Raw genomic sequence first — 23,632 nt, forward strand, 5'->3', positions numbered from 1 at the left:
ACTAGCGGGTTTGCCGGAACGATTTTGTATGATAAAATAGCTGAAATTATATAGTCTATAAAAAATATTTGCAATATATATAATCGGATGTGCGTGATTTAATATTTATTTGTGTTTTCTTCTTTCTTTTCTACGAAAGACATTTTGGAAGTCATTACTGCGTTGCATCAAAATCTGTGATATAGCTTCTTTCTATATAATTCAAAATTATAAGAATGTTCGTAAATTATTGAAATAAAGTCAAACAATCGAAATAAAATATTAAGATACAGAAGATACTTGGGAAGAGCTGTACGAAATATTTATTTAAAAAGTCAACATCGTCCCTTTATGAAAGTATTGGAATCGTAGAGTTGTTGGAATCGTTGGGCACGAAGACAGAAATAAATACGTTATTTCCACATGTTCCAGGTCGATTTCGGCGACGTTTTCATACCGTCTGACTTGAAGGTACCGAAATTGCAAGTGCTTCCTGAATTTTCGAGATTGGCGCACGGCCTCCGCAGCGGCAACATCAGTATTCTAGACAGCAAAACAATCTACATTCCAAATTTGCATTACGACGGTGGTGGACCGGACGCTTACTTCTGGGTAGGCAACGGCTCAGAACCCAGCCGTTTTGGTATCAAGGTCCCCAATGAAGTAGACAGGTCAGTTGAGACACAAGCAGTCTGAAACAATTAATGAATTAATTTTCATAAAACTAATATTATCATTATCCTATAAAAAATCTAGAGGATGTAGATCTCTGCATAAAAAATTATACGGGAAATAAATAAATACCAAAAACACTATCGCATAATTTATTTTAAAGCAACAAATTTATTGTTATACATTTTAAAAACTTATTTTAACTTTAAGTGAGCCTTATATAATTACTTTTAATAATACGGGTTTTATTTTCTCCATCTGTATATATATTTGTACATGTATCCGTATATATTTAAGAAATTAACATTACTTAATTTAGATTTAATTGAAAGATATAACGTGTCTACAAAAGTTTGGGTGTACTCGTACTTTAATTTAAAACATTTTACTCAAGTTACTGCAATTATTATTAATCTAATCTAATCCGCCGACAGTTTGGCACCATTAAGAGGATACCAAGGAGAGGACATCGAGATCGTCTTGCCGGGGAACTTGACGGTGTACGACATCAGCTGGCTCGCGGTGTGGTGCGTTGAATACAGACACAATTTCGGCCATGTTCTAATTCCAAGGGACCTCGACGTTCCACCGGCTCTCGGCCAGACGAAAATTACGGTAAACCAAAATGAGTTCTCCAATCCTGATACGCCCCAAACTTTCGTGCCTTACGTACCCTCATTAACGTTCACTATGAAATGATAATATACGCGGCTCCGCTCTTTGATATACGGTATATACACGATGAAAAGCTTCGCCTTAATGAAGACGAATTGAATGCACTGTGAAGAGGAACGTTTGCGTCTTTATATGATAAAATACACGTAGCTGCTAATATTTTAGATTCAATAAAAATCGTGCCAGCAAGGCTCTTACTCTAGTCATTTTTAAGCAACTGTACAATATCTTCTTAAAGCTAAATGAAATCAAGGATCATGGATTTCATCTTGAGAAGTTCTCAATCTTCCTGATAATATAACGAAATCGTTATCACGTTTGTCGTTCAAATTCAATCATTATATTCTCTTTAATAACGTTGCTTTTGATTTTTAAATGGAATAGCCGCCATGGTGGTATAATCCAGTAAGTACAACGCGATCGATGCACGATATTTTGCCGTACGGATGATAATTCCCCGTATTGAGGTCACAGGTCACAGATTCGCGATATTTTCTTTTTCAGACGAGCAGCACACCGACGCCTAAGGTGAACAACTGCAAAGAGATGCTAAATGGCCGTATTCAAGTGCAGTGGCAGCTGAAGGGTGAGGACGTGCAGATTCGACTGTCGGGACGCATCAAGGAGGACCAGTATGTGGCGTTCGGGTTGTCGGGTGAGGAAGGCAAGGCCGAGATGATCGGCGGCGACGTCGCTGTGATCGGATACAATAAACGAACCGGCAAGTTCATCGCCGAGGATTACTACATGTCGGACTTATCTCAGTGCGATGGCAAGAAGGGTGTATGCCCGGATGAGAGGATCGGCGGGAGAAATGACGTGGTGCTCTTGCATGGGGAAAGGAAGAATGGCATAACAACGGGTACATTTCTATTCTATACGTTATAAAGGATATTACGATAGAAACGGAAAAAATAATACATGGCTAATTGTTACGTTTATTCTCTTTGACAATTTTACTCTTTACGCGACTTAAAAAATGTGTGGTCTTATATAAGAGATACATTTACTAGTTACCGGTATAAATTTACCAGTTACATAATAAAAATTTACGAGAAATTTTTCATTAAACAGTTCAATTTTATTTAATAGATAAATTAGAATAAAAATGTAACATAAATGAATATGTACTATATAGGAATTTTATAGTTAATTGAAAATCTATATTTAAATGCCATTTGCGATTTTTAATATAACAACTGGCATGTAAAATTATTTTTGAATGTATTCGCATCAACTTGAATGTTTGTCATAAATTAGGTAAACTAAAGTATACGAAACAGAAATTATTGTTAGAGTGGTGCAATTCATATTTTCATTGCAGTTACGTACACACGTCCGATGAGAACCAACGAGCCAGAGAAGGACAGGATGATTCCGGAAAGGGAAACCAGCGTGATCGCTGCCATCGGAGTTCTGAATTCGCAGGGCGAAGCAAATGCTCACGAGAGATTCGATAAGACTACCGAGGATATTCGTATCGATTTTACGTCGAGAAATGTTCACGACTGTACAAATTCCCTGTACAATATTCCGGACGAACCTGATCTTGAACCCTGGACGCCGGCCGTTATCAATGATAAGAATCTTTTCAGTGCAAGAATTGGACCGACTGGTTCGAAAAGAGGATACTCAAAAATCACAGGTATTAATTACACATTATGACCGAATTATATATCTAATTCTTATTTTGTTAAGTAAAACCGCACCGTCTTATGTTAAATGTATGTAGAATTATTTGATGAAACTTGGAGATTAATTAAAATAGAATTTAATTAAAATCTAATTGAAAGATAGTATCTTATTATATATATAAAAATAATATATGTCATATATTAATAAATTTGCAGATATTTTTTATATTTATTCTACTGTAAAATATTAAATAGTATTAGTATTATGATTATGTTGAAATTGTTTACCGTTGACTTTTTTCCCCTTAAGATGATATAGTATTTTAAGGCCATAATCAGTGATCCTTATTGCAATTTAGGTACACCCTCTTGGGGCATCGCATGGTATATCAATGATTTGCTGATCCCGGAGATCACCGTCGAGCGAGGAAAAACTTATACCTTTATTGTGGAGGGTGGAGACGATTATACCAATCCCGCTAGGTGAGTCTTGAGAATAACACCCTTCAAAATACGTACACGGTACAAGATTAGATTGAGATCGCTATATAATATTCCCGGTATGACATTGTGAAACGCATTATTGTGAAACGTTTATATACCTTCGACAGGTATCATCCATTCTATATAACTGACAGTCCGGAGGGTGGTCTTGGACAACAGACAGGGAATCAAATAATGAACGAAAGAGTATTTGCTGGCGTAGAGCGTGGTTCTGACGGATATTTCGAACCGACCGCAAAGGGTCGTTATTGCGAATGGGTCCGCACTACGGTGGATAACCCGGATAATTACAAGACGTTTAAGAGATTCTTCGAAACGCTCGAACTCAAATGCGACAAGGGCGAGCCTGCCAAGCTCGTGTGGACCGTGGAAAAAGACACGCCGGACTTAGTTTACTATCAGGTACGAATTTGAGGGAAAAGCCAAAACTTCGAACAATTACCTGCAAATATATAAATTATTTTAGTTTTAAACAATCTTATTAAAATTTATTTATTTTCTGAGAAGATTACAATATCGTATAACTTACTTGTTCAGTGTTACACGCACAAACATCTGGGCTGGAAGATTCATGTCGTCGACCCGGGACGGTCGCTGAGAAACATTAACGGTGTCAGTCAAGTTTTGCCTGCGTTTACGACATCTGTGGTGTCCATCATCGCACTTCTTTTATTCTCAAGATGAATCATTGCGTTTCCTTCTTTCAACGTGGAACAAATAATAGAAGACAAAGATGACGACGAAAATTGATCGATTTAAGATGATTACGATAGCTACAACAATGTACACACGATTGTTAAATCGACGAAACACATACAAGGTTGTATGAAAGTATTTAGTACGTAAGATTTACTTGTAAGGTAAAAGATTAGCAAAATATTTTTAAGACCTATCAGATTCAATATTTCATATTATATATACATATATATGAGATATATATATTATATATAATACATATACATGCATATACATATATACACAAGTACACGCATACACATATATATGTATGAACATGAACGCAAAATTTCCATACTCTTTGATATAAAGTCAAGCTGACAATAATAATGATTAGAGGTGGGTAATCAATGAAATTCTGACAATAATCATGATCAGGACTGAATAATCAATGAAATGCTGACAATAATTACAATCAGAACTGAGTAATTTCCATATTCTTTGACATAAAGTCGAGCTGACAATAATAATGTTTAGAGATGGGTAATCAGTGAAATTTTGACAATAATCATGATCAGGATTGAATAACAAATGAAATTCAGACAATAATTATAATCAAAACTAAGTAATTAATGAAATTTGGACAAGAACGATTGTTTATTATTAGGGAAGGGATATGTCAAAACAATATCCGCGGACGAGCTGATTAGCACGTAACTATAGATATAAATTTGATGCGGAGAAATGGAGGTGCATCAGCATGTACAATGTAAATTTTGCACAAAACTATAGTTGATCTTAATATAACTTTAAATCGATGATAATACGTAAGAAATACATTTATAAATGCTGTCGACTTGACAATAATACGTAGAGTAGTCAATCGAGAGAGAGAAAGAGAGAGAGAGAGAGAGAAAAGAGGGAGAGAAAGAAAAGAGGGAGAGAAAGAAAGAGAGATTAACGAAATGTGAATTATGTACAAGAAAGTAAGGAAAAAGTAATACTTAAGGGTGATGTGCAAGTTACAAACTATCCCTTATACGTATAACAATAATATGTATATACTATAGAGTGGACCTTCCTAAAACGGAATGAAAGTGTAAAATGTGCCTTGGGTACAGATAATAAATGTCTTTAATTACAATGATTAGGACTCACTCGGCAAAATAAGGACACCATCTAGTACTTTGGAACTGGTCTCTTGTGCGTGAAGCGTGTCGCATGAGTAAAGCTACAGTTTAAATTTTATAGAAAAAAATATCAAAGAAGAAAACTCTTTCAAAAACTATTTCTTCAAATACTCAATACGGTTTTAATTATATGCCGACACAACTATAATTGTTAAACAACGCATTATTCGCGTATATTTCGCGAGTAGCAAGAATAATTCCTATAAGTACAATAAAGGAAAGAAACATAAAATTATCAAAAAATATCAAAAGACGGCTTGTTGCAGACAGATATGTCTCATATCGCAAAACGTACAAGGGATATGTAAGACGTGCAACCAAGAGAAATCAGCGGAATACATAATCAATTTAGGGTAGTGTAACGCCTCTCGTAATGTCAAGTTTTAAATGTGTCCAGCTCCTAAGTGCCGGGGTGTCCACAAAATTCGCAGCAGCAAATTCTTTGCGATTCAACCGCTTATCGCACGAAGACCAGTCTGTATTTAATTACATACATATATGTATACACACACAAGTATCATACATATACCGAAAAGAACTCTCTGAAATTTACATTATCTAATAGGTTTACGAAGGATGAGCCGTTAAAAAATGAGAGAGAAGCGTTATATAGGGACTCGTATTAATTACCGTAAGTAAATAAATGACAATAAGAACGTTTAATCGATGTTTGTGTCGCTAAATTTTCGATATGACAATACTTGAGAGCAATCCCGATCAATAACGAGATCTTTGCTCGAGACGTAGGCTATGTCGCTATATTTTTCATTCGTTCGTTTTTTCTTTTTCTAAGGAAACCATTTGAAAGTAACAGATTCTAGTTTGTAAGTGGATAAAACTCCTACTTCTGTGAATGACAATAATAAATTATCAACTTGCAGGATTTACAATAGAAGCGGGCTGCTCCCAGAAAAGGCCGCTTTCTTTCCGAAATTAGCTATAATCAAAGCTCACAAATTTACATAACGAATTACATGTGTACGAATCAATCATTCGCCCATATAAATGTACGAGACAAATTATAAACAGTGTATTATTCTGCAATAAAACATAAGTCATAAGTCGCGTAGGTGAAGTGTTCCATTCGCATGATGTACATGTACAGATAATATATAGACAATAACGTATAGATATATTGTTCGTAGTGTGAGTACAAATAAAATTTTACTAATTTCGGTAATTACTAATTTCAGTAATTAACGAAGTTAAGTCAAAAATGTTAAATGAGTTTTTAGTCTTTTAGTTCAAGTCATTACAAATAATTGATTATCTTCTCTGACGTTTTTACATCATTCTCTAAATCGTTATGTGTCTAAATTAATTAGTCTCGCAAAATTACATGAAGTAAAAAGAAATGCTAGTGTACATCTTTGTATTAATAATTTCTACACATTTCTTATATAACTATATACTTTTCTTACCTTACCTACTTTGTTATTTCTTCAGTTGACCAGTGCGTAATTCCATTTTTCCAGGAGCAGCCCGATTACATCCCAAGTTGTTAGTTCATAAGAGACAAATAATAGCTTAGGTCCTAAGAGAACTTTTTGGCTATATTACTGTACATTAATACGTATAAAAAGAGGATAAATGAAACGTGTTTGTGGAAGCGCCTCCGGAGACTAAATTCAAAATATTAGTCGTCCGGCACAGCATGAGAACGGTTACAATGTTGTAAAGTTTCAAACGTGATTTCGAATTGTTAGTGGTACTTAGCGTGTAATATTTACAACTCTAGATCTATCTTTGAATTAATATAACTAAAATGGTCTACTTATAAGCTTCCATCCAAGCACGGTTACTATGTAAGACACGTGGAGCGACAGAGATGCGGTGAGATAGAGTGAAACTTAACGCGTTACTATGTACGAATGCAATTTATGCATTTTTCCATAAACAGCGGATTCTGATGAAAACTAGGCATATAATCATATTAACGATAAGTTTTACAAAAGAGTTTTGGAATGACGTCTTAGCGCATCTTCCGTTGCGTTTTAATTGCAATGTCTCGTTTTAGATTTCATACGTTTTTCAAAAGCTATATTTACGCGTGGAAACAACACGAACAATGTTGCGATTTTACTCTAAAAATACTCTGTAATTATTTGATAATACTGTCGGCTTATTAAAGGCATCGATATACGCTGATTAGCAATTATTAGGAAGATTTTGCAATACTGTATCTCTATGTATTATATACATTTTATCACAAATATCAAAAGAGAAGTTTTGCGAATATTGTGAACTAACTGCGAGTTAGTATCTGCGCTTATTACTTTGCGTTTTCATCACCATTTATTATATTAATTACTTAAACGTTTGATGTATGCAAAATTTACACGATATTGCAAAAACTTCTTATATACATATTTCCATTTTGGTTTCTCTTTTTCGTGCGATTATTGTATACGTTTCAAAACTGTACAACTAGCTTTGTATACGCGCAGACTAATATTTCAGACAATATATTGTAAAAATGATCTTTAAGTACGAACGGTCTTGTAACTTTTCGGTAAGGGGAATAAATAGCTGTAAGAGTTCGAGATAAAAATTATTTTAAAGTTTGTATTAAGGAACGAAGCGTCGTTAATATGTACAGATGAACGATGGATCCGAATCATACCGCGCTTAATCTTTGCATCAAATGTTGCGTCCCGCAAAAACCTTTTTTGCGGTGTGTGAAGTCGCAATATCGGAACGGTTGCAACAATATCAGCGCGTTAATTATATCTTCTTTCTATATTATATAGAAGCTATACAAAAAGAAAGCTCTATATTTTATAGAATTTATTTCTGAAGAAATAGAGCTCTTTATTACATTTCTTCAGAAGAACGCGAGTTAATTAAATCTGCAACGAAAAAGAAGACTTAAAAAAAATTCAGAATTTTTTCGTATTGTTTTTCTAATTTTTAAAAAATTAGAACTTTTTAAATTTCAATTTTAAGATTTTAAACAACTCTTATATATAAGAGTATATTTGTTGAATCTACGGGACTCGCTATCCAATTTAGAAGAATATTAATACTCTTCGACTCTTAGTTAATTCTATTATAGCATTATTAATCTATAAGATCGTGTAAATTGAGCTACGTTGCATATCTGACGTTCTTTTGATTGTATTAATTTCCTCGAGCACTCGCTGTCTTCTTCGAGTATTGATGGCTCATCAATATAATAAATGAAAAGACTGAAGATTTAAACGCCAAATCGATGTTGATGCATCCGATTCCTAGAAAGAATGAATTTCGCGAAAATTGGTGATCTCATGAAAAAAATTTCGTAGGCAAAGCACTCATTTTTAAGGACTTTTTAGATATATCGTTCTGCATACGAAAAGTGCATCCGTACCGAAAAAAATCAGGACGTCTTACGTAGCGAGTGAAAGTATTAGCTGGCGAACGAAAATTGATCGTCTTGCAGGACTAGCGCGCGCGTGTCGAATTGTATCCGAGGAACATTGAAATTGTCAACCCTTTCGTTTCTCTTCAGCATTTACGTGTTAGAATAGCTTAACTAACAAACTAACTCTACTAATCGTCTAATCGTTATCGCGGACACTTTATCCAAGATGCTCGTTTACCTCCTGTTTCAAGCAAATGCACGAACTACATTCGAGTTTAAATTCGAAAAGTATTTGCAAGAATGCCGAAGAATTCTGACACGACATCCTTTTTTCACCGCGGGGATGTCATGTTAGATAACACCATGCTGAAAGATAGGAAATAACGATCTTCTCGATTGTTCGAATCTACCGAATATATAATATATTATATGAAACATATGTCCCTTTAATTAATTTCAAGTGAATACGCAAACAACGCAGGTGTCTGAAAGATGTCTGAAGGTGTCTAAAGAAATCTCTTTAGATGCTCAACCGTGTTGTAAACGTTTGATGTAGCGTTTTTAAGTCTTCTGAGATGTTCCAAGTATTTTTTGTGTCTTCGGGCCCCCATCTCACGTATTGAGACGAAAATTCATGATGGTTTTCTCATATACATATATGCATTAGAGAAAGTTGTTCTAAATGATATCTAGCTATTCATTCATTCCGAAGTAAATTTGCCTAGAGATTATTAAGATATCAATGCTCATGGTTTCATCGTCGCGAGCACCATTTAATGAAAAGTCAATCCTTACTGTTTAAATCGTAATTTGACATATCTCGTAAGATAAACAAAATCGGGCAACGTCGATCGCGGAGCGCGCGAGCGTCGTTAAAATTCCGATTTGTTTAGTAGATAGGGAACTTTGTCGAAAATGTTAATTTTCTTTATATAGTCTATATGTAATGTACCGTGTAAATGTTTCTCTCAGTTCACCTGTAGTATTATTTAGAAGGCGCACGCGTTCGATCTTCAAAATCAAAGCCATGCGTCCGAAGAGAGGGAAATTTTGGCTGGAAAAGAAGACTGCTCCCGTTTCTCGACAGAAAAACATCGTTCTCTTGACAATAGAATAGAACACGCAATGAACCATATCACTGTTGCTCTTCAATGTACGACATACGTTCAGATTTCCATAGGATACGTCGTTTCATTTCAGGCATTATTCTTGCATTCCGTATTCGTTTGTCGTGCGCGAATTTATATTTGTGCGATCAAGATACGTGATTAGAAGTGTCTGTCAACTGCAAAACCGAGTTCTAAGTGTTGCTACAAAATGTATCTCAGGATGTTCTGCTCTTTTACGGACTATGAGTTTCATCGCACGTTTCACACATTAATCTTAATGGCTTTGATAGCGCCACATTTATTACTAATTGGGTAAAAAGAGCATATCTAAGTAATCACGAGGTATATGATATATTATGATTACGAATTATTGAACATTGTATCAAATTTTATATTCACTTCTTGTGGTTGACAATAAACTGGTTTTATAAAAAAAAAGAAGAAAAAAGGAAAAAAGAACCATGAAAATTGTCTTTGTACATTTAATGCGAAAGGCCAGCGAGCGATACAAATGGGTTTATACAGTAATATATTATCTACATATTCTTCATTTCGGATATCCCCAAGGATCTTTCTTTTGATCCATTAAGACGAGAGAAGATTCACAGATCTTTTTAAATATCTCGCGTAATCTTTCCTTTGAAAATACCTATAAAGACAATAAATGTATTAATATATATGCTTTTTATAAAACTTATATTTAAATATGTTACAATAGTTATTTTACTGTTTATACGTACTTTGTACAGCTGATGTTGCTCGGAAGCAAGTATGTCAGCCAGTTGAATGCAACCGTCGTGCTCGTTCATCTCGGACATAACCGAATGTAATAAAAGTGTGACTTTAGGGATACAAACTTCGCGCAGTTTTTCCAACTGATGTTCTCTAAGTTCATCTTCGGGCGTGCATGGCTCGTCGTTGCTACCCTTTGAATCGACGAGCCAGCCGCCGTCGGGAAACAATAAAACATTAAATAATAATTGTTTCACAGCCTGAAAAGAGGAAACAGATATTTAGTTTTAGATCCCCGCATTCGGTTTCGCTTGTGCTATTATATTTTGCATTAATATTTTCGCGTACCTTCGTATGATGCTGCATCGTAGATTTCCATCTTTCGAATTCTGAATTGTACTGCGTCTTTCTGTGATCGTACGCAACCTTTTCCGTAAACGTGGCATACGTCGGCAACTCTTCCGGTGGCGTAGGTTTACCGTGATGATAGTGCGAGAACCATTCACCGAAACCTTCTTGAGCGTCAAGATACGTTTTATAACAAAGGTATTCTCTTACCGATGCAGCCGCTTTCTTCGACAAATTATCAGTTATCGTAAGATTCGTGAGTGTGCAGTCCATAGTCGGATACTCGGTCATAACTGATTCGATCGAATCTGATGGGATCTATGCAACATAAAAACAATACCGTAAACTATAAAAACGTGTAAAAACAACTATCGTTTAACTAAATATTAATAAAAGTAATTCATTGTAGAATTATTTATAAACTACGCTGAAAAGTATGAAAAAATTTATATAATAATTAAAACCATCATTTTCAGTCTTTACCTTGTTAAATGCTTTTCGCGCCGCATCGATCTTTTCGTTAGTCAGGAAGTATCTAATGAGCGCGTTTGTTTGTCGTAAAGCTTCTTCTCTTTGACTTTGATAGAAAATCAGCCAATCCAGACCATTAATCTTTTCCATATCCGCCTCGGTAATAGTTCCTTTTAAGTCCGTTGCATCGCATTCTAGATGTTTCTTACGTATATTTTCCACCACCAATTTCGTAATAGCTTCTACATTTAAGTTCGCGTCTTCCGCCGCGCGTAAACATTTCTTCCGCTGTTCATGCTCTTTAACACATTCTAAGTAAGAGGCATAGTTGGTTATTTGATCCTCCTGAGGTAACGTGGCTGTGTAGAACGCGACTAAAGTTGGATCGCCTATTTCAATAAGGACGCGAACGTATGCCAGCAATACTTTGTCTTCCACTTTATCTTTTGTACTTTTCCCGATCTGCCTGAAGAACAGTATTATATGTGCCAGGAATCTGAGGAACTGCGAGTCGCAGGCGCCGACATCAATCATACTTTCGATCTCTTCCATCAACTTCGGTATTTGATCTAATATTATATATTTTTGAATTAAATGATCGGGTTTGTTAGATTGGGCACGTATTATTGGATTTTTCGACGCGTGCAATTCTTTGAACGCGTCTTCCAACGAGATTTCATTTTTCCAATATTCCTCCGGCATAATTGTATATATTTTTATCATCATTAACCTCAGTGCTGATTCGACTTTAATATCAAGAAGAGTCTTCACATATGCCCACAATGCATCTTGCCAAGACGATGCTATCTGTAGTAGAAGTTGGACATTGCCGCAAAGACTTGCGTATATGGCACGATAAAATACACCTGCACAAAAAATATTTCTGTATAATTTATTTACATATAACAAACAGTTAAGTCTATAATTCATCAAAAGTTAAAAATGAGTACAAATTTTATTATTTTAAAATCTTTAGAAATTATTCTAACAAAGTGTTCTACATAATTACAATATTAAATAGATTACCTATGCGTTTATCCTGAGATAGTTCCCAAGCGCATAATTTCCAAAGACTTCTGTTAGGATTCCCTTCGATTGGTAATTTAGTGTCTGTTAATGGATTACTGTAATTTGGATCGTGATTAGGAATCCATCCTAATAAACATGCGGCTCTCCAAGGTTGGCCACAGTGCATAGCCAGTGATTGTGCTTTCTGAAGACGTCCGCAACGTACCTACGATATACATCTTTTAAAATACCAATTATACTTCTTTCATCTTTTCAAATTTTTTTTACATATTTAATATTAGAAGATTTATACAAATTATAATTATTATAAAAAATAATAATAATAAAAAATAATAATAATAAAAATAACCTATATGTACCTCTATAAACATTCTTTTTTCAAGTCTGGCATCATCTTCTCTGTCCAGATCGTGTAATGGTTTACCCTCCCGTATCGGTGCATCGGGATCGAGGGACGAGACCAGTGGTCTGGACGAGCCAAATGCAATTTTTAAGTTCTGATTGTGCAATTGATGAACCGTATTTTCCCAGGCTACCGTTTTATCGGTAAAGAGCTCTATCGACGGATATTTGTCTGCCTGATCCAGAGCATTTTTTTCTAGCCAATCAATAATCAATTGATATTCCCTGATGTAGCCCTCAGACTTGTACAAATTTTCTATAATATCCTTCTCAGAGATGTAATTGTTGTTTACAGGCCCATCGTGTTCCATTTGAGTGGACAAACCAGCGCTGCTTATACGGTTCTGGTAGAGGCAGTATATCAGTCTCCATGTGTTTCTCTCACTTTCCAAAGAAGTCTCCTCTTCCGCTACTTCCGTATTCTCAACTTTTGACTGCATACCTATTGGACATAACAAACATTTCGCTAAAACTTAATACCAACAATTTGCTACAAAATAATCAAATAACATAATAAAACTGATGTTTTTCCATATTATTGAAATATTAGGCTCGTTTTATGTCAAATAACATGAGCATAATGGGCCAGCAATACGAGCTAAAATCAAGATATTATAATAATAATAAAGTTTATTCGCAAATAGGTAAACAGAGTTTCAAATTTACAAGAATTCTTCTTCAGTACTGAAATAAAATTTACAAGAATAAGATTAATAATCGATACTTATAAATAAACTTTATTATTAATATAATATCTTAAATTTAGCTCGTATTGTTGGCCCATTGTTCCTTCATATAATTTTCCCATATTTCTCAATACCTCTCATGATGTCCAGTGTGTCGGTGCAGTTTTGTATGAAGTCCGCGATGGTGTCGAAGACCTGCGCCTCCGAGAAGTGCGCCTGCACGCTCTGCAGGAAGTCGTAGTAGAGCTTGTCCTTGGCCTCCCGCCACGGCTCGTTCGCCTTCAGGATCGCCCCGGTCGCCGTGCTGTCCTCCATCATCTCCTTGATGGTGATGTCGTTCCTCTCCGAGCGCACCATTATGTCGCGGATCTCGTGGGGCGCGAGGGTCAGCGAGCTGTCAAGCTCCAGGTTGTGGAGCTTGCTCAGTCTGGACCCCGCGGTCCTGTCGGCCATCCCCGGGCTGTGCGTGTCGTTGAGCGTCTGCCTACCATCGTCGGCGTCCTTTCGCGACTGACCGGCCGGCTGCAGCGATATCCTCCTCGGGGTGGTGCTTCGCTGGCCGCTTAACCTCAAAAACGTCCTTCGCTGACTGTTCTGCTGGCTCAGCAGGCGAATCGACTGGTCGAGGTTCTCCTTGACGTCGGTTGACGAATCCATCTTCCACCTGGACAACCGCGGCCAACGCGGTTCGACAAGAAATCTCGGCTCGGGGCGTTGAAAGCTGAAAGTCGAAAACACGCCACGTGACCTGTACAAACAAATACGCCGGTAATACGCGCGCCTCTACACGGTTACCAACGTGCGACTCTATTATTTTCTGACATCTTTTCTCGTGGACGTAGAGATTTTTGACGTAAACGGGACAAAGTGACCATTTCTAGTGACATTCGAGCAGCTGCGACGCTGCGACATCTCTCGTCTTTCCTCGCACGCGCCATTCAACAAGTTATTTGACAGTAGTGACGGTTAGATCAAAACAATCGGTGGGATGGACGACATCAGTAAGGTGGGTTTTTTCCTCAAGAATGTCCAAAAACTTATGTTTATGCGTGCAGAGCAATATAATGTTATTTGCTTTATTATGAATAATTATTAAAGATATAATTTCATTAATGGTTATTAAGGAGAAATCTTGAGAGTAATATAATGCTATCAATTTTATTGTGAATAATTATTAAAAAAATAACTTTACTGCTGTTAATGGTTTTAAGGATAAATCTTGTAAAATAGACGTTAATCAGTAATTAATTGAAAATAGGTGGCATCGATCTCACACAATGATTTAGTTTGTACTGCAACTGGTGCTGCGAAGTGCCACGAGGGAGATGTATCAGCCGAGGAAGTCTTGCTTCGCCACTTGCGAAAGGCCATCTCGGAGACAACAGAGGAGAACGTCGCGTATACAAAGGAGATGGCGACCTTATTGACCAAATTGAATCTTGATGTCAAGTCATTGCCCAATGACATAAGGGAAGGTTTAGAGAAAGTATCTTCGATCCTGAGAGCTGAGAAGCTATTCGAATTTGATGAGACAGCGCTGCGAGTTGTTAGAGAACGGAAGATCGTAGAGGAGAAGAGGCGGCAACGAGAGGAGAAGCAAATGTCCATCAAGTATGATAATTTGTTTAGAAATTGCACAAGGTTACAGGCAAAGCTCGACCATCTTCAAGATGCGGTGGATTCTCTTAAGAACGCTGCTGATATCATGGAAGATAAGGATATCTATTGCAACAAGGTTTTTTTATCTACAAAATTGAAGGAGTACCAGCAGGCTGTGGAGAAACTGGAGGCAGATTTAAGTGACATGCAAGTCGACGAACACTATTCGGAAAAGATATTGAATAAATATAAATTGTATCTGGAGAAGACGAGCAGATTGGCAGATCTCAACCAATCGCTCGCTCAATACGGCGATTTACCGCCTAATTTGCTGCAGGCTAAATTGCTGGTGGAAAGCAAGAGGAAAGAGTACGAGAACTTGGAACAGATGTTTTTGGAAAAGACTCAGTAAGCTCGAATTTCAACAACATCTCAAACTTCGTTGAATCTCAATATATTTCAATATTTTTTTGTAATATTCTTCATACATATATCACATTAATTTACCTTAAAAATAAAAGATTATTTATATGTGCACGCATTTTAAAGAGAATCTTGTACAAATCGTAGCTTTTTAGAAACCGTACTTCGATTTTGTTTGTTTCCGTGCCATTCTATTCTGAGACCATTGATTCTTGAGTTCCAGTTCCATGGCCTTAGCTTGATGCGCCAGATAAGTTATCTGATGTTTCTTCTTGGATTGAGAGTTTACCCCACCGCCTTGCATAGACACCGGCCTGTGCACAGTTTCTTCCGTCAGTGCCTTTACCAACCATTCTCTTTCATCTGGTTTTATGTCTTCTCCGTTTATCTCGATTATATCCGCTTCGTCTATTTCCTTGCGTTTTATACCCCGTCGTCCACATAGATACTCGATCGCCTTCTCGTCAAAGGCAACGTTGCCCTCTACGTCGACATTGTATTCTTGTTCAGGAACGGGCAGCTTCGGGCCAACTTCCGCTTGGTTCTTCAGTAAAATCTCTTCCTTAGGTAAATTCATAATGTTGCTTGTTAACGTTTTGCTCGAATTGCTCGCTTGCCCATTCGTCGAGGTATCAGAATTAATGGAGGAAGAGCTGTGACCTTCCACGAACGATGCTTCAGCATCTGGCCTATGTACAAAATCTGAAGACAGTTCCGAGTCTAATAATCCTGTTCCGGAACTGCCTGGCGCATCTTCATTTGTAGCTAGCCCAAAGAAATCTATCGCATCTTCTTCGTCAGAGCTCAAGTCATTATGCGATTTATCCGAAGTTCGCCTTTTTACTTTAGAATCATTTTGACTTGTACTGGATTTCGTTTTTGACTGTTGTACATTTGCTTTCACCGCTGCTTTCTTAACAGCCTGAGGTACTAGAGTCTTCTTGCTTGTCGTCTCTCCTTTTGGTGCTACCAACAAAGCGAAGAGTCCACAGCCTTTCTGCAAGGATCAATAATTCATGAGTTATATCTGCTTAGTATATATATATATTTATTCAGAGAAAATTTTCTGAACTTACCAGTGACGGTTGTACGATCTTGGCTGGCTTCTCCTCGTCCTCCTCCTCCTCAAGATCCTTAAACTGATAACATGTGACAGAGATTAATACAGAATGTTCGATAAAATTAAAGACCTAAATTTACTTTTTTTTTTTAATTATTAATTTTTATCAGTAATTTTATATACGCATACCTCCGATAAAGAAGGCACTGATATCCTCACTGTCTGTTTCTTTGCTGGTTTTGGGACTTGACCTTTCGTTTCCTTCTTCAACAGAATATCGTCCTCCACCTCTTCGACCTTGCCCGTGAAAGTGGGATCTCTGGGCTTCGGCAGCGTGTCGAGAAATTGCTGGAAGTTACTGTCGCTCTCTTTCTTCTCTTCCTCCTCATCGTTTGTATCTTGCAAAGTTACTCTCGGAGCAGGTAAGGACAATTTCGAGCTTATTTGCACGGTCACGGCCTCGGTCGCGTCGTTATCCGCATCGTTCGCGGCGATCGGCTCCGCGGTCTCGTTGTCGTCGTTTTCGGAGCTCTCATCGCTGCTGTCGTATGCCACGAGGCTCATTTTCGATCAGGAATACGTTTTACACTCGGATTCTGTACATTCAAGCGCGACATAACCATCACTGGACGATGCTCTGACAGATTTTCAGATCGGTACCATTGAAAGCCACCAGAGAGAGAGTTTATGCGTTCAGCGACCTCATTCTACACACTTCGTACCTCTGTATCTAAAATTTTTCCCATTTTTATCACAGTTCATATTATAAATAATACAATTGTTAAATAGTATAATAATAAATTATTAAATATAAATAATTTTTCTTTTTCTTTTTCAACATCTTATTATCTCGAGTAGAATAAAATCTCGATACTTTCCGTTGATACTTTCTTTTATATATAAAAGCAAAGATAAATTTTGCCAAATAAACACTATAAAGTTAATAATTTCTTTTGAATATAGAGTTATCAATCAATTATTCAACGTAAAACTCTTTGATTGTTTCGGATACAATCTAAATGTTTGTATAATAGGACATCTGATAGAAAACATTTCGGAGTAGAGCTGTCTTCGATTTTTTCTCTTCTTTTTTTAAATAATGATAGGTGCCGTTTTAAGATAGATACTGGATATTCGGTAATTTTTACTCAATTATGTTCATTTTCATCAATGCAGACTAACTTTAATCTCGGTTTAACTTAGATTTTATTTTTTTTAATTCTAATTCCTAGAACTAGAAGATAAAAAGTTAAACCGAGATTAATGGACACATTATAGTAAATTAAAGATTATTAGTATAACATATACATCACATACGTAGACATAATTATCGACTGCTAATCGGAGCAGTCAATAATACAGTGTTCTGAGTAACCGATGACTGAATAGTTAGGTAATCGGATATCAGCAGAAATTATTATGCGTGAATCCGCGGTCACATATTTGAAATGTATTTTACAAACTCGAAGACTAGATGACAGCAGAATTAGCATTCATTGGCGCAATAAACGAACCATAAAGTATCTGTAAGCTTCTTTATCCTTTTGATAATAGTTATTATATCTATAAGCTTTAAAAGATGTAATATGCATCCTAATGTTAAGCTTATATGGCTTATATATAAGCGCGTTTCTCTAGCGTTTGTTGTAATTTATCTCTTTGAATAAAAAGGAATGCGTTAGACGAATTCTGCAAGGATGATTAATCCTCACAATCATTTCGGATTAGAAAACCTACGGATTCGAGCTCAACACACTGTGGACATACATTTATATATATAATATATATATATATATATATATATATATATATATATATATATATATAAATACACACATATTTTTTTTATGATAGAGACAGTTCTATAAATATTTGAAGAAATTAAGTGGAAGCAAGATATCATTTAATCTAAAAAGAATACAAATAAGAATAAAATTTATATATTTGATATAAATAGAGCAAAAGCAGTGAAAGCTTATTTTCTATTTTAAATAAAAAAATAATACAATAACTAAAGATAATTATACCTCTATAAAATTATTTTTCGATAAATTTCTAAGAAGATGATAAATGCAAAGCAATGCAAATTGCAGGCGTAGTGAAGAAATGGGATTTTTAAAAGACATTATATCTCTACACTGCAGAATTTTGGAAAATATACATTATATTTTAAAATACAAATATAATATCAAATATTAATTTTGCTAACAGAAATATGTAAAATTAAATTCAATGTCTTTTTTATAAGTATAAATGATACACAGAGAGAGACGCGTAATATTAAAATAAACTATAAAGTAAGTGAGGGAGATACATATATACAAATAACAGAGACCCTCGTAAAACCCTATTAACTCAATAGTCTTTTTTCTTTTGGCCATCAATTAATTATGCTTGCTAAGTTGAATATTATATTGCGCTTATACGATAAATTACTATTTCGATAGTCTTCCTTTGTGTGACAGAGAGGTGTCTTTCATTCTCCCTTTTCTTTCTCGAGTACACTGCCTCGTAATTTTCCAAAATTGTCTCTGTCTGCTCATATTTACCATTTAATAGAATGTAATAATGTGGTTTTTTAGCAGTTGACCGTATTTGCAGGTACCGCCTCCAACGACGAGAGATCAGCCCGTCCCTGATTCGTCCGTCTGAAAACCTTGCTCTTTTACGCAATTTTAGCGTTTATTAAAGTTTGCTCGCAAATGAAACGAAACCCATATAACCTACCTAATTTAGCGAGTAGCATTTTCGAGTGGGGGCCACTTCAGGAGAGCAGGAGGAGGAGAAGGAGGAAGAGGAGGAGAGGTCGGGTTCTATTGACAGCGGTTATTGCCTAACTGCGTACCTCCACCTAATATGCCCGCTTGGGGATTCGCGCATCCAGATTCCAGGGCCGCTCGAACGAAAACTGCGAAACATACCCTCGAATCTTTAATTCCACCCCCGCGCGTACTTAATCTCTCCGTCGATTCTCTGTAGCCGCTCTCGCTCGCGCGTTGCCGCGCGGATTTTCGCCCAAATTTATGTACATTTTTTTTTTCAGTTCTACCAGACATTATTATTAAGTTTATTAAAAGGGAACAATTAAGAAAGACGTTTCGTCGGTTGATTTTCTAGATAAAGATCGATTCAGTTATATCGACATACATATTTTATGTATATCGTTTATGTATATTTTAGCAAACATTTGCGATTGCTTTGTGACGTTTGCAGAAATTGCAGTGTGCGGTATAGAACTGTATTATGCGATGCATTGCTTGGCGGAGGCACGTTGATAGAATCTTCGTTTTTACCCGATCTACCCTTTTACGACGGTGATTATTTAATCACGACGAATCATCGCAGATCGCATCGCGATTTGCCATCGCCGAAACGGAGATCTCTTCCTCCGTTCACGACTGGGTTTATCCTTTTTTTTTCCCTTTTCCGTTGCCTCGATACCTCGACGTACGTGTATGCTCGCGAACGGATGCGGGCAAATAACGGCCCTGCCTGCATTTGAAACTCTATTAACTCTCCGAATATTAGCTCGTCGAGCGAGATTAACCTCATTGTGCCCCGTTGAAAATGATGACATCACTATTAAACTCCCGTCGGCTTACGGAAATTGATTAAACTATCAAATTAGCTCTACTAATATCAACACATCAACGCCGCGAGACCGGGCCTCTGGCTTCGAGGTTCAATCCTAAATGGCATGAATTTGCCGGTCCGCACGATCGTTCGACGTGCATTCATCGGTGCGACTATATTCTCCAAGTTATGCAGTCGTGACTGAAGCTTTAATACATGGTGAAGCCGGGGTGGGTGATATACGATTGCGACACACCATCTCGCGCGTTTTAATTTTCCGGCGTGAATTAGTCGATAGCTCTTATATCCTCTTTCAGGTTTCTTTTCCTGTCCGAGGCTTAATTGAGTCATGTTTAGATAGGTTGACAAGTATTGCAATGTCAAATTAATTGTACTAAATTTGAGTCATTTTTAACCATTCGTATAGGTCGTTACTGCTCCTACTAAATATGTCGTTAATTTAACTAAAACAATGTTAATTTAACTAAACCAATGAAATTAAAATAATACTGTTTTGCGTTAAAATAATCAATTTTGATACACATGGCAGTTAAATATAACAAAATGTTATTTAACTCAAAGTATTGGTTTAAATTTCATCCTTTAATGTTCAACATTGTAGCTCGAGGAAGCTAATTGTAAGATACTGTAAAATTCTTCGCTTCTACATGGATCAAAAGTTTTCACGCAAGTTTTCGAACGGAGTATTACACGCTATAATCGTTTGGTCAGAATGTGATACAACAGAATATCGATTAATAAAATACTGTAGCTAATTTAGAAAGGCGTGTTGTTCCGTTTCAAATACGCCAGTCTTATAGTTGGCGTTTCGTGAACACAAAAGTTATCATTAAAAAAATTCGTACATATTTATGTTCCTTTAGATATTCGATCAGTGGTTAAAAACTGCACCTAGCGCAGTGCATACGGATAACACCGTACGATCATGTCGTAAGAATTCGAATAGTAACGTTCCCCTTTCTCAGGCCACCCTTTTCCATCCGGCATTCAGGAACTACGGAGCGTTAGATGTACTGTTAAGGGAAGTGTGAACAATTTCGTGCATTGTCGAGACTATAATATGGATGGCTGGCAGGATAATTATTGGAGGCCGTTTGAATCTAACTGTTTCCTTCATTAGCAGTCTCAGTTCGCCCGTTTATCTCCCTCTCTCTCTCACTCTCTCTGTACCTGCAACACCCCCTCGCCCGCCCGGCCCGCGCAAGCTTCCTCTCCCACTCGCTCTTTCTCCCATCTCTCTCTTTCTCCCTGTCTGAATTTTGTGCAGAATTACCCGCCATTATCATAATTGCGCTATTACCGATAATATCTACGACTCCGCTTCGAAACTGTACCTCGATGCTCTTAATCCATTTTCTATTTGGACAGCGGCGGGGGGCTTACGGTGGACGAGAAGTCGCAAATTCCGTTGCGTAATTTCCGCTCCATTGAATCGTTCCTTCACCTCCCTCCTCCCGGTCTCTCTCTCTCTCTCTCTCTCTCTCCTACTTGCCGCGAGATTATATATTTTGCAGCAACAGACTGGATAGCGCAAAAACGAAACACACGTCTGCATTTCTAATCGTCACTTCTTTCTTTTGCTCAGAGACTTTTTTCCGCAAAGGCGTTACGTTGTTAACAGTGACGCGTGAGTTCAACAACGAGTTCATTATATGGGATTGTAAATTAAGATCGAGATAGTAAACATTGGAAAGTTACACAGGGATGTTGTGAATAACACAGAAAGTATAATATAATGTAAAAGATTCACTGTATGAGAGAAAAAAAAGAAGAAATATGATAGCAGTTATATAATGCGATTTTACCATATTTTCTACGATAGTAATATGCGTCAAATGACTGTAAAGCAATAAGACCGTAAAACCGCACGACTATAAAGTCGAAACCAGGATTTGTAGCGTTCGACACTTCGACGCTTGTTTCCCGTGTCCGCAATTAGACCAAGCGGCAGGTGGTACACTGAACATGACAGTTTTTAGAAGGGTGGTAGAATAAAGGGTCACCTCAATGCCGCACATAAATCCCGTATGCATTATCCATTATTACGAGTGACGATCAGTATTTCCATAAACGTGGTCGGGATATTATGAAGCTCTTATGTCATTTCTCTCCTCTATACAATATTGACTTGATATGTTCTCTAAGTTTCTTCGCTGTAAATAAGTTGAACTATATATCCTGTAGAGTTATAAATTAAATGATATTAAATGATAATAATGAGTTAATTATAAGCTAATAACAATTCTAAAAAATCAATTTGTTATACCAACTTTAATTCTAGAAATGTGAAAATAAGTACTATAGATATTTGATGATATTATTAATTTTTTCTCTGATAACACACACACACACACACACACACATAAATCAGACATACATTGCATCTTACACATATTATTTTATTTGATATATTTTCTGTTTATTTTTTGTCCATAATTGGTTTAATTATTGCCAGGCTATAAAGGTGAGCCCTTAAGAGGCCACCGTCGGGCGTCGTCGCGAAAGTTCACGACGAAATCGTCGTCGGATTTTCCTTAGCAGATAAAACAAAAAAAGAAAGGAAAAGAAAGGTAGATATCGCGATGACAACTTATCTCGTTAAATCTCGTTCTTCGACAGGAGGAAGATAACGAAGGAGCAAGAAACATGCCTCGGTCGAGGCGGGAGAGACGGACGACGAGGTGGGAGGGTGAGAGGCGACTGAGGGCGGTAGGTGGGGATGTGGCATAATTACGAATATTAATTGCGTTTCCAACGAGCTGCTGGAACCGGAGCTGCTGAGTGCAGATGTCAACCTATTATCATCCCCTGCCTTACAATGGGTGAGATCTCGCTTTCTCCGCGCCGCTTTATCCCCCTTCCTACCAGCCTCTGTCCGCGTCGTCCTATCTCGCCCACCTCTCGCGATTACCCCTCTCCCGTATTGCAAAGTTAACAATGTTACTCGCTCGTGAATAGCTGCGGAGTATCATTATCAACGTGTCATCAGCAGGGCGGGGTCCTCCTACCTTCATAAAGTAAGATACTACAAAACTGATGCGAGGCGCATTCTCGCGAGACATTACGGCCGCTTTGAGGAAAAATCTCTCTCCGATGAGTAACTCGGACTGTAACTTCGCCATTTTCGCCGTTACCTCGAAAATTACGCTCTTTAAGTTTGCCACGGTTTTTCGAGCGATTTCTTAACACGCGCCAATTAGGAAGACGTAGAATGTAACATATGTCATTCTAAGCGTTTCTAGATCGCTCCTTTGCGCATTAATTTTATCGACGTAAAATGCTTTTATATTGATGTCCAATGTCCATAAATACTGACAAAACCAGCTACGTACACAAAAACGTAGAATATAGCTGCATGCATATAGAAATTCATAAATTCAATAAATAAGTCATTATGAGAATAAGTGTACTGTATTTTATACAGAACTTCCGTAAACGCACGAACTTCAAGTATCAGCTAATTATCCGCTTATCGAAATAGTATATCCGCCCTAAAGTTCTTTGTAC

The 23,632-nt window shown here is 36.9% G+C and overlaps 4 protein-coding genes across 9 annotated transcripts in view; 2 read left to right on the plus strand and 2 right to left on the minus strand.

The window, feature by feature from the left end:
• The window catches only part of LOC112454219 (protein Skeletor, isoforms B/C), a 66,773-nt gene extending 62,363 nt beyond the window's left edge, over positions 1–4,410 (plus strand). For 5 of the 6 annotated variants that reach the window (XM_025015484.1, XM_025015486.1, XM_025015483.1 and 2 more), the window contains exons 5-12: positions 412–650; positions 1,086–1,266; positions 1,711–1,731; positions 1,831–2,188; positions 2,651–2,971; positions 3,320–3,443; positions 3,572–3,866; positions 4,002–4,410. In XM_025015484.1, coding sequence (XP_024871252.1) covers positions 412–650; positions 1,086–1,266; positions 1,711–1,731; positions 1,831–2,188; positions 2,651–2,971; positions 3,320–3,443; positions 3,572–3,866; positions 4,002–4,148 — 1,686 coding nt within the window. In that variant the 3' untranslated portion in view covers positions 4,149–4,410. The remainder of the gene's footprint in view (positions 1–411; positions 651–1,085; positions 1,267–1,710; positions 1,732–1,830; positions 2,189–2,650; positions 2,972–3,319; positions 3,444–3,571; positions 3,867–4,001) is intronic. The other variant, XM_025015488.1, reaches the window with a different exon arrangement.
• Positions 4,411–8,657: 4,247 nt separating this feature from the next.
• LOC112454218 (nuclear pore complex protein Nup107-like) lies at positions 8,658–14,235 on the minus strand. The gene is made up of 7 exons (XM_025015481.1): positions 13,584–14,235; positions 12,721–13,205; positions 12,359–12,566; positions 11,345–12,198; positions 10,862–11,179; positions 10,522–10,773; positions 8,658–10,430 (listed from the first exon to the last, which is right to left on the minus strand). Exons 1-7 carry the CDS (start codon positions 14,104–14,106, stop codon positions 10,329–10,331), a joined length of 2,742 nt encoding a protein of 913 aa, XP_024871249.1. The 5' UTR covers positions 14,107–14,235; the 3' UTR covers positions 8,658–10,328.
• Positions 14,236–14,346: 111 nt separating this feature from the next.
• Positions 14,347–15,474, plus strand: LOC112454221. Its single transcript, XM_025015490.1, has 2 exons — positions 14,347–14,455; positions 14,708–15,474. Exons 1-2 carry the CDS (start codon positions 14,438–14,440, stop codon positions 15,458–15,460), a joined length of 771 nt encoding a protein of 256 aa, XP_024871258.1. The 5' UTR covers positions 14,347–14,437; the 3' UTR covers positions 15,461–15,474.
• Positions 15,475–15,522: 48 nt separating this feature from the next.
• Positions 15,523–17,222, minus strand: LOC112454220 (proline-rich protein PRCC). The gene is made up of 3 exons (XM_025015489.1): positions 16,721–17,222; positions 16,548–16,610; positions 15,523–16,468 (listed from the first exon to the last, which is right to left on the minus strand). Exons 1-3 carry the CDS (start codon positions 17,093–17,095, stop codon positions 15,623–15,625), a joined length of 1,284 nt encoding a protein of 427 aa, XP_024871257.1. The 5' UTR covers positions 17,096–17,222; the 3' UTR covers positions 15,523–15,622.
• Positions 17,223–23,632: the final 6,410 nt, after the last annotated feature.

This window comes from Temnothorax curvispinosus, unplaced genomic scaffold, assembly GCF_003070985.1.
Source record: "Temnothorax curvispinosus isolate PA1 unplaced genomic scaffold, ASM307098v1 QBEX01004926.1, whole genome shotgun sequence".
Lineage (NCBI taxonomy): Eukaryota > Metazoa > Arthropoda > Insecta > Hymenoptera > Formicidae > Temnothorax > Temnothorax curvispinosus.

What these genes read in the sequence shown, in the direction of transcription:
- LOC112454218 (XM_025015481.1), bottom strand. Translation starts at nt 14,106, where the DNA reads ATGGATTCGTCAACCGACGTCAAGGAGAACCTCGACCAGTCGATTCGC. An exon ending in CACACTGGACATCATGAGAG is followed by an intron (nt 13,206 to 13,583) that starts GTATTGAGAAAT and finishes TATGTCCAATAG; the next exon opens with GTATGCAGTCAAAAGTTGAG. An exon ending in ATCTCAGGATAAACGCATAG is followed by an intron (nt 12,199 to 12,358) that starts GTAATCTATTTA and finishes TTTTTTGTGCAG; the next exon opens with GTGTATTTTATCGTGCCATA.
- LOC112454220 (XM_025015489.1), bottom strand. Translation starts at nt 17,095, where the DNA reads ATGAGCCTCGTGGCATACGACAGCAGCGATGAGAGCTCCGAAAACGAC. An exon ending in CAGTGCCTTCTTTATCGGAG is followed by an intron (nt 16,611 to 16,720) that starts GTATGCGTATAT and finishes ACATGTTATCAG; the next exon opens with TTTAAGGATCTTGAGGAGGA. An exon ending in AGATCGTACAACCGTCACTG is followed by an intron (nt 16,469 to 16,547) that starts GTAAGTTCAGAA and finishes TGATCCTTGCAG; the next exon opens with AAAGGCTGTGGACTCTTCGC.